The sequence below is a fragment of the Perca flavescens genome, chromosome 11, assembly GCF_004354835.1.
Source record: "Perca flavescens isolate YP-PL-M2 chromosome 11, PFLA_1.0, whole genome shotgun sequence".
Classification (NCBI taxonomy): Eukaryota; Metazoa; Chordata; class Actinopteri; order Perciformes; family Percidae; genus Perca; species Perca flavescens.
Window position 1 is genome coordinate 32,969,930 of NC_041341.1, and position 13,406 is coordinate 32,983,335.

A 13,406-nucleotide genomic window follows, 5' to 3' on the forward strand; every position below is an offset into this window, starting at 1 on the left:
AACCTCAAAATACAATTATGAACCTGAAAATGAGCATAATGTGAGCACTTTAAGCCAAATCAGTTAAAATGCCTAAATGAGCACATAATGCTGAGTCATGGCCCCACTAACGTGCCCCAGGCCGAGACCTTCTGTCACAAAAACCAGGTCACTCTTTGTCTTTTCAGCAGGCATGCGAGTCGGGATCATCCAGCTCAGCTTAAAGTCAGCCAGTTTAACACTGGCTGCCTGAAAGAAAGGGATTCTGGGGAGGAAATTAGCAGCTAACTCTGCTGTGGTATGTGACCTCACACAGCAGCAGACAGACACACACGACCATACAGAAGACCATACAGACAGGCATTTGTGAAGATTTTCTTTATTTAGGAGACCTCATGCTAGACAAGCAGTACCTACCAACATTCTTATATTCCATGGAGTGTGATTATTTGATAATGATTTCTTTAAAATTTGATGCTTTTGATCTAAAACACTGATATATAAATACAAACAGAAATGTGTGTATATTGTCAGATTAAAGCAGTATGATACAAATGTATTCAAAGAAAAGATAGTAATTGCTTTATACACAATTTTCAAAAATCTTTAAGAAACCTCATCTGACACAAAATGCTAACACTAGGTGTATAAAAACATGTAAAAACAGCATGACAACAGTATACACAATATCCTTTTTTATTTATTGTATACTAAAGTAAATTTTTGTATCGCCTGGCTGCTAATGTTATTTACATAAAAAATATAGATTTATGGCTATGTGAGATATTCCTGAATCAGCAGATCAAGCGTTGTAAGAGCTGTTTAGTTTCCATGCCCAGACTGAGTTTAAGGTTACATTAAACCCGAGTGGAACATGAGTGAGTCAGCACCTTAATGGCACACCTGCAGACTGAATCCTGACTCAGCACATGCAGCTAAAAAGTGGCCTTCTGTTCTCCTACATCTTGTGTGGCTACCTCCGTTTCCAACCTAAATATTTCTCCTTCGCACTTACCAAAATCTGGGCTAGACTGGCTTGATTTTTCATGGGTAGGGTGCGGCTAGTAACCGTCTTGATGTAGCCACATGTGTGCGCATAACAGCGGTCAAGGCTAGTTTACAGTAAGGCAACGGAAATCATGGAAGGTCAGAAGTTGAAGGGCCTAGTTACTGCTAAATTAGCAACTATATTTGGGTGATATCATGTAAATTCAGACGAAATAACCCATTATTCCTCTTACAAATCAAAAGTTGAACTCTGGGGTTTTGCTGCTACAGCTTTACTTAGCTTATGGTGGCTGATGTTAGAAAACTTTAGATAATGACTTATTTGTTACACTATGTTTTAGCATTCATCACTATCCTGCAATTTCAACGTGTATCAGATAAAGTTATGTATAGTAGGCTCACTTTGTAGCAAAGCTACTTTCCAAATATCGGTGATGTTTAGCTGTTTTTGGAAACACTCTTTTACTTACAAAATCACTTCACAGGACAAGTAGCATGCAAACAGAGCCACAAACGCTCATGAGATACTATGAAAATACATTTTCTAGACTAGTACTGTACAGAGATGTCAATATAAGTGCAAGAACTTTGACTTGAGTGAAATGGGTCCACCTCTGTTGAAGCTTACAGCAATTAGAAGTCAAACTGAGTCCAGGTCCAGATTCTGTTGGCAGTCTGAGATCCGGGAGGTTTTGCTGACTGAGCTTCCTGGCTGACTTTTTGAGGAAACATGGGTCTCTGAGGTAAACTTTCCAGACTTTTTCACAGGAGCTGGTACAGTTTTTCCTCATAAGTGTTCCAATATGTGCCTTTATTTCTTTTTATTTCTTTTTTTTAAACCACAGCGTCTGACCAGACTGACCGAGAGAATCAAAGTGATTGTGTGTAAGATTGTGCAGGGGTTTTACGGGACTTCAGCCTTGTGCAAAAATATTGATCAAATGCCTGATCACGCGTTAGGTGTAAATGACAGACGTCGATCACTTAAAGTGCCTGTGTAACAACAATCATGATTTAAAAAAAAATTAATTCAGAACATAAAAAAATCAAAAGGTGACAAAACGAAGCTGTTAATGGAAACTAAACCGAAAACTAAATTGAAGTACAATCTCCGAGTGGGTTAGACATATTCAGGTATACCAAGGGTGTATAAATGCATTAGTGAACCTACACAACTACTGTCACCTGATGTAAATAATTACATTTGGAAGGCTTCGAACAGATATCTGCTTTCCCTCACTTCCTTTTATGCCACATATGGACTTTCACTTTGGTAACTGAGAGAGCTATAGACAAGGGTGCATAGGGTTTCTCATTTCTTTCTTAGGGCACAACCGCGCGATACACAATACTGAGTATACGATTATTATAAAAACCACCGTCCGCCATTTCCTGAATAAATACAATTAACCCTCATACCTGCGTATTAAAGAGACTAGATCCCAGTTTTGTGTTTGGTTAAATAAAAAAGCTCCAACCTGCTTATCATACATATATGTGTAAAGCCCCGGCTATCAGAGAACAGCTAGGAGACGCAGCTACAGCACCAATGCAGTCACTGAGAGCCAAGCGTCACAAATAGGGGACGCGCGCTCTCTTTTGGGGGGTCTGAGACAGTCGTCCCTCACAATCCAAGCCTCAGTGACCGCTTCCCTGCAGGATTTCGCTCTCATGTCGCCTTTTAGTTAGCTGTAGCACCTTTTAAAAATCTTTACAGCTAGATCCAGGCTGTTGGCTAGAAGGCGAATATTGTGCAGTGCCGTGTCCCCTGAATTCTTACTTCAAACGCCTGGAAGTGATGGATCCTCCTGCACGTATGTATCGCGGAGCACGGACAGGCGGGAGGCAGAGGCTCTCGTCTGAATCCGGCCCTGAAAAAGTTAGCGTCGTCTAAAAGTTTCACTGTGGATTCGTTTTTCTATGACCGTAAGCGTTCTACTCACCACTTTCTACGATTAATGCTGTATTCAGTATGCATAGCATGTTAAGTTACCTTTCTCTGGTTTAGGTTAGCATTCTGCCAGCTACAAGCAAAGACATTAGTTAGCTAGATAAGAGATGCAGGAGTAGGGTAAGGCTTGAGAGATATGTACCCAGGACAGAGTCTCTTTAACGGGGTTTAGACGGTGGTAGGGAGTGACAGGCTGTCCACCGTCTCCTCCTTGTGCTCCGGCGAGCAGCAGAGGAAGAGGCGGCTGCCCAGGCTCTTGAAGGCATAGCAAAAGTACATGACGTGACCGATGGCTACGAAGGACACGGAGATGAGGACCAGCAGGCCGAAGGCCTCCGGGTTCGGGGCCAGAATCACCATGATGAAGTGCAGCAGGTCTAAGAGGTAGTTCATGGAGTTCTGGACGCCGTTGATCACCCCACGCTCCGACTCGATCACATTCTCCTGGATGAGCTGGGTCACCGTCAGGTCGAAGGACCACAGGCCTGCGGGACAGAGACAGACAGAAACGCTCAGCCCTCGTCAAGTCTTTACCGCCACGTTGTAACCGCTTTTGGAAGACAATGGCAGCTGTGGCGGCAAATTCTCAGCCGATATTATTGGAACCAAAGGTTGCAAATATTGCTCTGACATCCGCGGCACATCTTTACAGGTCTTGTGTGAAATTCCGGTTACTTATGTAAAAGTTCAACCTGTGGACTTCCGTGAGTCACCTGTAGGAAGTCATAATTTGTGAAACAGCCTTTTCTAATCTTATGAAAGGAAGTGAACATGCCAACAAACACTCAAATTTCCTCTCAAATCAAACAATAAAACAATGACCATGAACCAATGCCAATCAATTATCATTTGCACTTTGGAGCGTCTACGCTGCTCCAAAACAAAGTCATATTAAATACAATATCATGGTATTTAGATAAAAAATTTAAGGGGGACTATTTTAGGGCTGCAAACTTTAATAATTTTTCTCAAATAATTGATTAATTGTTTATAAAATGTCCGAAAAGGGTGAAGAATGAGGTTGTGTTTTGTCCACAACTCAAAGATATTCACTTTACTGTCACACACAGTAAAGTTATTTTTTTTCATAACCAATGACTCAAACCGATAAATTGATTATTAAAATAGTTGGCGATTCATTTAATAGTTGACAACTAATCGATTAATCAATTCATCTTTTCAGCTCTAGGCTTTTTTTTACTCACCAACTCTAGCAGCAATGACGCCAGAAAACAGCAGGCTGACAGACATGTAGGACTGCAGGGGCAACACCTCTTCAGCGGGGGCGGCAGTAGTGGCGTTCCCAAAGGTGAGGGCGCTGGTGAGGCTGTGTTCGGCCTCGGGCAGCATCTTCTCTCCGATCAGGTGGGTGTACAGGTCCTTGAAGGGCGAGACGCTGAGGTCGAAGGGGCTCCCGGGGGCAAAGACCGAGGCAACGCACAGCATGAGGCAGCACAGCTGGGCCGTGCCTGAAATGAAGCCCGTGCGGATCAGGCCGCACTTCTTTCGGACCCAAGTGAAGGCGACGGTGCCGCAGATGCCCGACACGGCCGAGGCGCCCATCAGCAGGCTGAGCACCGAGCCGTTGAGGCCCTGCATGTAGGCGTAGCCCGTGGTGATGCAGTCGAAGCCCAGCACCGTCATGTAGAGGAATGCCAGGGACATCCCGGCTAAGAAAATGTTCTGGTTGTAGTAGGCCACCCAGCCGGCCTTCAGGGTGCGCAGGGGTTCCATCATCTGGGAGCAACAGCCGCGCTGCTCGGGAGAGTCGGGCGTGGCCACGGCTGACGTTTCGTTCATCAGCGGCTGAGACGACTCCTCCGGACTCTGGTCGATCTCCAAGTCTGAGAAAGATTTAGTTACATTCAGTCTGAATCGTCACAAAAAGGGCACAACTCTCCAAACTCAACCAATGAGTTCAACCAGGAGCTCTCAGATAGGGGTGTGGGGGGGATCGATACAGCATAGTATCGTGATATTTTTCGTGGCAATAGTGTATCAATACACAGACGCCAAGTATATTTAAGATATATGTGTTGGTCAGTGTGTCTGCTTGACAATCCCATATTGCAACATTTAAAATTGAAGTGAGATGAACAAACAGAGAAATGTATCTTTTTCGATAAAACAGATGTCGACAACATTTTCCTTTGGGGGACATCATTTGAAATTGAGAAAAATTTGAAGTTGGAAAAAAGGTAATACATTGCAGTATATCGCAGAATATTGCAACATGTTTAAAATCGCAATAATATCGTATCGTGATGATATCGTATCGTGAGGCCTCTGGTGATTCCCACCCCTACTATCTGATGGTACAAACTAGGGGTGGCTAGGAGGCCCCACGATACCATATATTATCACGATACTTATGTCACAATACGATATTATTGCGATTTTAAACATATTCTGCAATATACTGCAATTCATTACTTTTTTTTTCAACTTTAAATTATGTCCCCAAAGGGAAACTTTGTCAACATCTGTTTCATCCAAAACGATACATTTCTCTGTTTGTTTATCTCACTTCAATATCATTGCTGCTAAATGGGATTGTCAAGCAGACACACTGACCAACATGTATGCAATAAAAGCTGTCCACGTGAAATATGGCGATACTATGCTGTATGGATTTCTTCCCCCACCCCCAGCACAAATCAAACACTCGCAGCTACCTTTGGTGGGGCTGAGCTGTTTGAGCTCCTGTTGCTGCTCCTTCTGACCGCCTTTCACGGCCAGCGCCGGCGTTTTCTGGTAGACCTTCCACAGCAGCGCGTACTCCACACACATGGAGCACAGGTTCCAGCCAGAGATGAAGCCGCAGCCGATGAAATGGGAGCCAAAGGACATTATCTGACCCACCAGCATGGGAGCCAGGATGTTGTTCAGTTGGTCGATAATCCGCACTGTGGCGTTCATGTCTGTTTGATACAAGAGTGGAAGGGGGTGGAAGGGTAAGAGCCCCTATTATGCTTTTTTGGGGATTTTTTTCCCCGTCTTTATTTTTTCCAATTTTCTTTTTTATTTGAATTTTAACAATAAATGAAATAATATAGGCCATGGTGAACAAAACATAGTGGAAATAAGATGTCACTTCCCCTCAAGTCCCCCTTTTTTTGTATGTACTGTATGTATGTATGTAATAGATGTATGAAGTGAACATATTTCAGTCCAAATGCTTTCCCTCCCACAGGTCCTAGCACGGCACAATGATAGAGGTCATCGAGTTCTTCAGCTGTTCATGAGTGTTTTCCACCACATGAGCAAATTTTTTAAATATCATATAACAATCAGGGACATAAAAGCTAAAACGAGAGTGAGTCAGCGTCCGGGGTTCAAAGTCTGCCCTGCTGAAGAGATCCGATAACGGGTCATGTGACGCTACATGCGATGATAAGCCAGCGGCGGGATAGAAACACTGACCTGCCAACTTGCTGCTGTCCTGACCTGCCACAACCACCACCCAGTCCCTCTGGATGGTGATGGCTGTAGCCGTACTGGCTAGGTTGGCGATGTTGGCGATGGTGATCACCAGGATGTAGCAGGTGGTCTGAAAAAAACAACAGAATAAGGGTATTTTCACTCAGCCACAATCCAGTCTGCGTGGAGTGCTGCTCGGGGGTGTGGAAACAGAAAGTGTCCCTCTGGTGCTTTTCAGTTTGGGGGGGTACGGCTAGTTTAAAAAGGTTGGCTAGAAGCTGAGGCACTCAGGAGGGTAATGATTACAAATATTTGAATATCTTCTTGGCTATTAAGTCATTAAAACATGCCAAAGATATTAAAGTTGTTTTAATCAATACCTCCCGGGTGCCTCAGATTCCTTCAACCGTTTTAAAGGGTATTTTTTACATTTGAATGTATTGTTGTTTTATCAACATGATCCATTTTGTGTCATTAAAAGGACAAGGCTGGTAAGCCTACAACCAACAAAGAGTTGATATTATTAATAACTGTTTAGCAGAAAACATGCTATATCGGGATATTTATCGTTATCAAGATATGAAATGACCTATTACGGGATAGAAAATGCTGGCCATATTGCCCAGCCCTGGGTGAAAGTATTCCGCATTTTTCCAAGCAAAAAAGTCTGAAAAGTAAGAACAGAAGAAAAAAAACTTTTGCTTAACAGAAATATGTAGGCTCTTTTTTTTTTTTATAATCCCTTTAATCATCTTCCAGTGCACCCCACTGCACTAGATCAAATGTGCATTAATCCACGGCCTAATCTAGTCCCCAACAAAGGCAGTATTTACCACTGGTTGAGTAACCTACAGTGCTGAGCCGTTTCAGAAAAGTAACTTTATACCTTCAGGAGAAACCTGTGCCGGAGTGCCACACACATATTTAGAGACAGACTAATACTGTTTTGGTATTTGCATGGGCTTTGTTTACAATAAAATACAGAAAAATATCAACCAATCAGTATCCTTAAAAGGACAATTACGTTTGTCCTTCGACTGATCATGACTGTTTTTACCAAGATGGCGATTGCCTGTATACCCGAAGGTACCGTCTTTTTAATAAACTGTCTGTACACTTACAAAGTTCTCAATGCTTGTGTTTACATGTAGGGACCTTCATTATGCTACCGTGGAAGTGTGGTGCTATTTTGAGCCTTGTTAGTGGTATAGAAATAGCGACTTCTTTTTACTCTACCAGTGCCCTGAATGCCTAGCATTAAGCTAATCAGCGGTTCGCGCTAGCTTGTTTCAAGCTACAGAAACATTCGATTAGCATGAAAACATATCCCAGAGAACAGTCGACTCGGTACTCATGTTATTAACTCCTAGGTACATTTTGCGCCGGAATAGTCCTTTAAATGTGGAATTATAAGACTTGCATCTAGTGTTCATTAGATTGTCACTATTTTGTAAAAATGCAATGACCCAGATTTTGGGTATTTTTATGATTTAAATTCAAGAATGTCAGGCAACTTTATGGGTTAAACCCCCCCTTTCTAACTCTGTAACATCAAAAGTCTAACTGTAAAATGAGACTTGGCTGCTAAAGAGTTGCTAGTTTGGAAGTACAGATTTCACCTGATACTGACAACCAAATACTTTTTTTGTCATTACCAAAGTCAAAGCCCAAGTGCTACTAGTGTCATCTTATGTACACTAAAGAAATCAATAAGGCCCTGTGGAAAAATCAGTAACATTCTGGGAAAAAATTACTGCATGTCACCTCAACAGCAGTAATAAAGAAGAAGCACTGGATGACAGTGCCCCCAAAGACATTGAAGCACACTAGTCGGCTACTTTATTTTTTGGATCTGTGCGAACATGGCGACACAGCTGCTCTGGTCTGAAAAGCAACTGAAATGCTTCACCAGGCCAGACTACATTTCTCTCTCGGTCATGTGACAGGCCCTCGAAGAACCTGCTGACTGCACAGCCTTCAACGAGACACTCAATCTCTTGTTTTCCCGACCGCTCTCCACCTCCACACACACTCTGACACCGCCCCCCCCCCCTTTCTTTGAAGACCCAAAATGCTTCCTACAAATTCCGAGGGCAACGCTGCAAGGCATTTGTGTTTCAAACCGACGCCATAACCAGTTTCTGGTCTGCAGCTCTGTATCTCGGTCAGCTGCAGAAGCCGGTCCAAAATCTTTGTGGTGAGGGAGCTCTTCCGTAGCAACGTAGCTCAACAAGTGTCCCGTGCAAAACACTGGCACACAAATTTTCTTTTCCAACAGCCAAGTGTTGAGCACGTGTGTGTAATTACCTCTCATGCTTAAAAAAACCCTAATTGTTTATGATTGCGTCACAGCAAGCCTTGTACTCTTGTGATTACAAAATACTAACACAAGTTCAATAATTAAATATTGTACTGCAAGAGTACCATGAGCATTATGAAAGGAGAACATCTTTGATAGGGCAATTTTTGAAAACTAAAATACTAAAAGTACTCTTGTCAGTTTAAGTTAGCTGGACAGTCAAAGGTCTTCTGGAGGGGAACCACAATCATCTGTAAAAGTTGTTCAAGTGGTCATAAATCATATTGACGCAGGAATCCATATCAGTAAACGTAAGCAACTTTCAATCCCGGGGTCAGAGTGTTGTACTTGAGGAAAAGGGGTAAAAATGCTCTCAGTTCCAAGCCCATCAGATCACGTTGAAACGGGCGAGTGTGTAAGCAGAGGGGGGGATCTTACCAGAATCCATCCATTGTAAAGCTCCACGAGCTGTTCTTTGAACTGGAAAACAACCATCAGGAGGATCCCACACACGATGACGCAACTGTTCTGGACGAGCAGCGAAGTCTGGGCCACTGTGGAAACACCGCGGCCAACATTAGGGACAGAAATGTAATCAGAGACAAGAGATTTCAGTCTGATAACTAGTTCATTAGAGCGCTTCCACGAGATGGTTGGGTACATTCCCCGCTCCCTGAGCTAATGTAATAGTGTCTTTGCCAAATTCCTCTGAATAAACATTTCAAAAGAGGTGCATTTAACTGTGAAAATGAGGGGGGGAATAGCACATGTGCACACTGTATACAGCACTGTAATGCCAGATCCTTTAGAAGTGCTCAATATCTATTTTCAGGATCAAATCTACAAAGGAATGGCCTTTTATTCATGACAAACTTGTGTTATGACAATCCCTCCAGCTATACTTTGGTTTGTGCTGCCTTACCTTTGAGTCTTGGATTTTTGTCCACCCAGTCCCCAATGATGGCCCCCAGCAGCAGCACGGAGCCGGCCACCACCAGCCCGTACACGGCCGTGAGCAGCAGGCTGTTCCCATACAGCTCCACTAGGAAAACAGCCACGGCGAAATTCCACATTCGGTCACCCTGGCAATTCAAAATGTGGTTATTTAAAGGCAAGGCTGGTACTTGATTCAAGACATCCAGGTTAGGGCTGATAGACACTGAGCTTTGCATAATTAATAATAATGCTTCCATAGACTGAAAAACTACATAACCTTTATTTAAAATCTTGGAAATCATTGAGTTCTCCCTCATTTTCAATGATGCCGATGCCCACAGAAACCAACACATAAAACTAAAAAGAAACAAATAAATAATACTCAACACAATACTCAACTAACACCCTCTTCCCTTTATTCTATCCTTTAGAGCTGTATTTGTAAAGACCCGTTTTGTGTGGTGAGCTACACAGGTAAAGCATGTGATTTTGTATTGTTATGACAGTTATAATAGCAGCACATAATGTAACAATATCACATGCATGTTGTATTGCATTAAGTTTGATACTGAAAAACCGCATATGTAGCCTTTCATCACGATGAGCGTATACACACACATACAGTATGATGGAATGTCTTTTAAATAGGCAACAACAGTGGCCAATTGCAATGGTGTCAGTGTCTCACTTACCCATGTTGACAGAGCATGTCCCATGTAAATAAGGAATTTAGCTGAAGTGAAGAAGTCTCGGACAGACTCTGTGAAGAAAACATGTAACGTTAACGGTCAGACAGCTGGTGGTCCATAGACTATACCCATCCTTCTCCAGTGATGTGGGACATATTTTGTAATATGGCATGCAATGAAAAATTCCCTACCACAGCATGAGCTTTTAGGTCCAGGGTTATCCATTTTAAAGCTGTCCAAATGTCAAAAAATATAACCAAGAGAATATTGATTTTTTTTTTTTTTTTTTAGCTTGACGCTGTCTCCTCTTTTGTGATGTTGTGAAGGAGGCGGACCCCGGCTATCACTGCATCTTACTGTCGGTAACGGTTAAGAAACTAAAAAAGACACGGCGTTTATCCCCCTTTCCCCCCTTCCAAACTTAGCTATCACTGTAGCTGAAGTCGGAAAGAAATAGTTTTATGCGCTAAAAGTGCGTTAGTCGCAAAAGCACAAAGCTAGGAGCTGAAGTGAGCGCCGCTCCACTGGACGGTTAGCCCTGTTCTGCTGCTCGCTCTCTCTGCTCTCTCGGTGTTTACGTCCCGCCTCGAATATACCCGCGGTGTCACGTGACCGGCCATTATTTACATTGTGTCAAAAACAAGTGGGGTCCTCCTACCGCACACGCGCTCCAAAAAAAGGGAAGAAAAATAATCTGCACAAAAATGTGTCATTGTTTTAAACATCTTTATTGAGCCAAAGAAGATTATGCATACAGTAGATTGTTGTGTCAGTGCTCATTTTTTTATTTACACGAAGGAATAATAAAATGATATTCATGTAGGCAGAAAAGCATCAAGAGATTGGTTAATAATGACAATAGCCCTACCTGGCTCACAATAGATGAAAAATCATACACTGACCTCAAAAAAAATGTATTATGAAAATAATTATTAAAACACACCCTACATTCACAGATATAAAACAGATGATATAATAAGACATGGGATTGTATTTTGAGATTGAAACGGTATAAAATATTAAACGTTTTCAAAATAAAATAAAGAATTAAATAAAATGAAATTTGTAGACACTAAATAAAGAGACATAAAATAAATCTAAATCCAAGAAGAGGAACATAACTCTGTGTGTGTGTGTGTGTGTGTGTGTGTGGGGGGGGGGGGGCTTGTTTTACTATATTCGTGGGGTCCAAAAACCGGGGAATACAGTAGCCTATACTTGTGGGGTCTGCACAGCCTTGTGGAGCCCAAAATGCTGGACCCCCCAAGGTTAAAGGTCTGTTTGAGGTTTAAGACTTGGTTTTAGGATTAGGGTTAGAATTAGGTTATGGTTAGGCATTTAGTTGTGATGGTTAAGGTTAGGGTAAGGGGCTAGGGAATGCATTATGTCAATGACGGGTCCCCACAAAGATAGTAAAACTGTATGTGTGTGTGTGTGTGTGTGTGTGTGTGTGTGTGTGCACTTGTAAGTTTTTTTTTGTTCTGTGCAACAGTTGGACTCCAATCAACACCTGACCCAGAGATGTGTTCTGATGATCACTTTATCACAACTGGCCGAGCCCCATCTTCTAAAGGCCTTGTGTTGTCAGGTTGTGTGTCTGCTTACTCACTGCAGTGGTTGCTTCCACCACATATTCACAGCAATTTCACAATGTAAAAATACTCCATTACGCGTCCTCCATTCAAAATCTTACTTAAGCAGAAGCACAGAAGTGTTGATGGGAAAATGTACTGAGAGGATAAAGCACTTGTTATGCAGAAAGCTGCCACCTGAGAGTATTGTATTATAACATGTTATAGCATTTCAATGTTATTACTGATGCATTCAGGTGTAAGTAGCATTTTACTATTGTAGTTGGTCAAGGTGGAGCTAACGGCATACTTTATATGCCGTTAGGTAGTTTAATCTAGATTAGGGGTTCCCAAGGTAGGGTCCGGGGACCCCTAGGGGGTCCTTGAAGGGGTTTCAGGGGGGTCCCCAGCACAAAGGAAAATCATTTATTTTGACTAAAATTGCATTTATAAGCAACACAATGACAGAAAACATATAAAAGCAAAAATCCTATCAGATGGGGACCCTGGGACAAAATCTTATCAAAAAGGGGTCAGTTTTAGGGGTCCTTGATGTGAAAAGGTTAGGGAAACCTTCCTTATAAAATGTTTTATATGTGAAATCTTATTTTGCTAAATAAATTATTTAAATGTAAGTAAACGAAGTATTATAATATATATCTCTTGACATGTTGTGGAATAATAGTTTGAAGTGGCATACAATGAACACACTTAAGTAATAAAGTGGGATAGAAGAAGTACACATTTATACATAAGTGTATACTTGATGAAGTGTACTTTCCATCACTGACTGACTGTTACAGAGTTACAACTATATGGTCCTTTTGAGTCAGTGAGATTCAGATTGATTTTTACCATTACTATGTCACTAATACACTATGGTCAATATCAGTAGACCTTCAATTGATTAATTCATAGCAATAAAACAGTTCCACCTTAAATGGAGAAATGTTTTTGGATGTTTTCACAGCTCCACCTTTGCCATAGCCAATATCACGTATATTTACATCCTGCACTTTCTTTTTTACATATAAACTGAATCTAAGAAATTCTTACTTGTTTGGTAGCAAACAACAAAAGAAAGCAAAGAGATTGCAAAAGTTAAAGATGAACTGAACTTGCCTGTGCTTTTGATGCCACACAACACAAACCAAAGTTGAATGTTTCAAACATTTTGGCAACAGACTGCCCTCATTGCCCTGGCCTGGTAAAGCTGTTTACCAAAGGGATGTTGCAATAGAGCTTGGCAGTTGACAAAGAGAAATTGTGTACAAATCACACATTTGGATGACTTGCATTTGTCCACCTAAGTCAACAGAGCAGAATCACAGCTATAATTACAGGCTGCATGGATGAGGGCTCCTTGGCCCGCATCCATAAAAGTAATAAACAATGGCTATTATGTTTCTTTTAACTGTACACTGTACCTGGATGCACAGTGAACTTTAAAAGGTTGACTGGGACCCCCAGTGTCCTCATGTCTATTCTCAAGGGATTTGTTTTGGGCGTTTATTTGGACTGGACAGACAGGAAACAGTTAGTCTGGCTCTATC

The 13,406-nt window shown here is 41.9% G+C and overlaps 1 protein-coding gene across 1 annotated transcript; it reads right to left on the reverse strand.

Moving 5' to 3' along the window:
* Positions 1–342: 342 nt before the first annotated feature.
* slc40a1 (solute carrier family 40 member 1) lies at positions 343–10,838 on the reverse strand. The gene is made up of 8 exons (XM_028591222.1): positions 10,474–10,838; positions 10,286–10,353; positions 9,580–9,739; positions 9,096–9,211; positions 6,362–6,488; positions 5,614–5,859; positions 4,144–4,782; positions 343–3,423 (listed from the first exon to the last, which is right to left on the reverse strand). The coding sequence occupies exons 1-8, from the start codon at positions 10,505–10,507 to the stop codon at positions 3,107–3,109; spliced, it is 1,707 nt and encodes a 568-aa protein (XP_028447023.1). The 5' UTR covers positions 10,508–10,838; the 3' UTR covers positions 343–3,106.
* Between the last annotated feature and the right edge of the window lie 2,568 nt (positions 10,839–13,406).

Bases quoted from the DNA above. Each gene is read 5' to 3' on its own strand.
- slc40a1 (XM_028591222.1), bottom strand. From the start codon at position 10,507: ATGGATAACCCTGGACCTAAAAGCTCATGCTGTG. The intron at 9,740-10,285 runs GTAAGTGAGACA...TTGAATTGCCAG, and splicing joins GACATGCTCTGTCAACATGG to GGTGACCGAATGTGGAATTT. The intron at 4,783-5,613 runs GTAGCTGCGAGT...AATCTTTCTCAG, and splicing joins ACAGCTCAGCCCCACCAAAG to ACTTGGAGATCGACCAGAGT.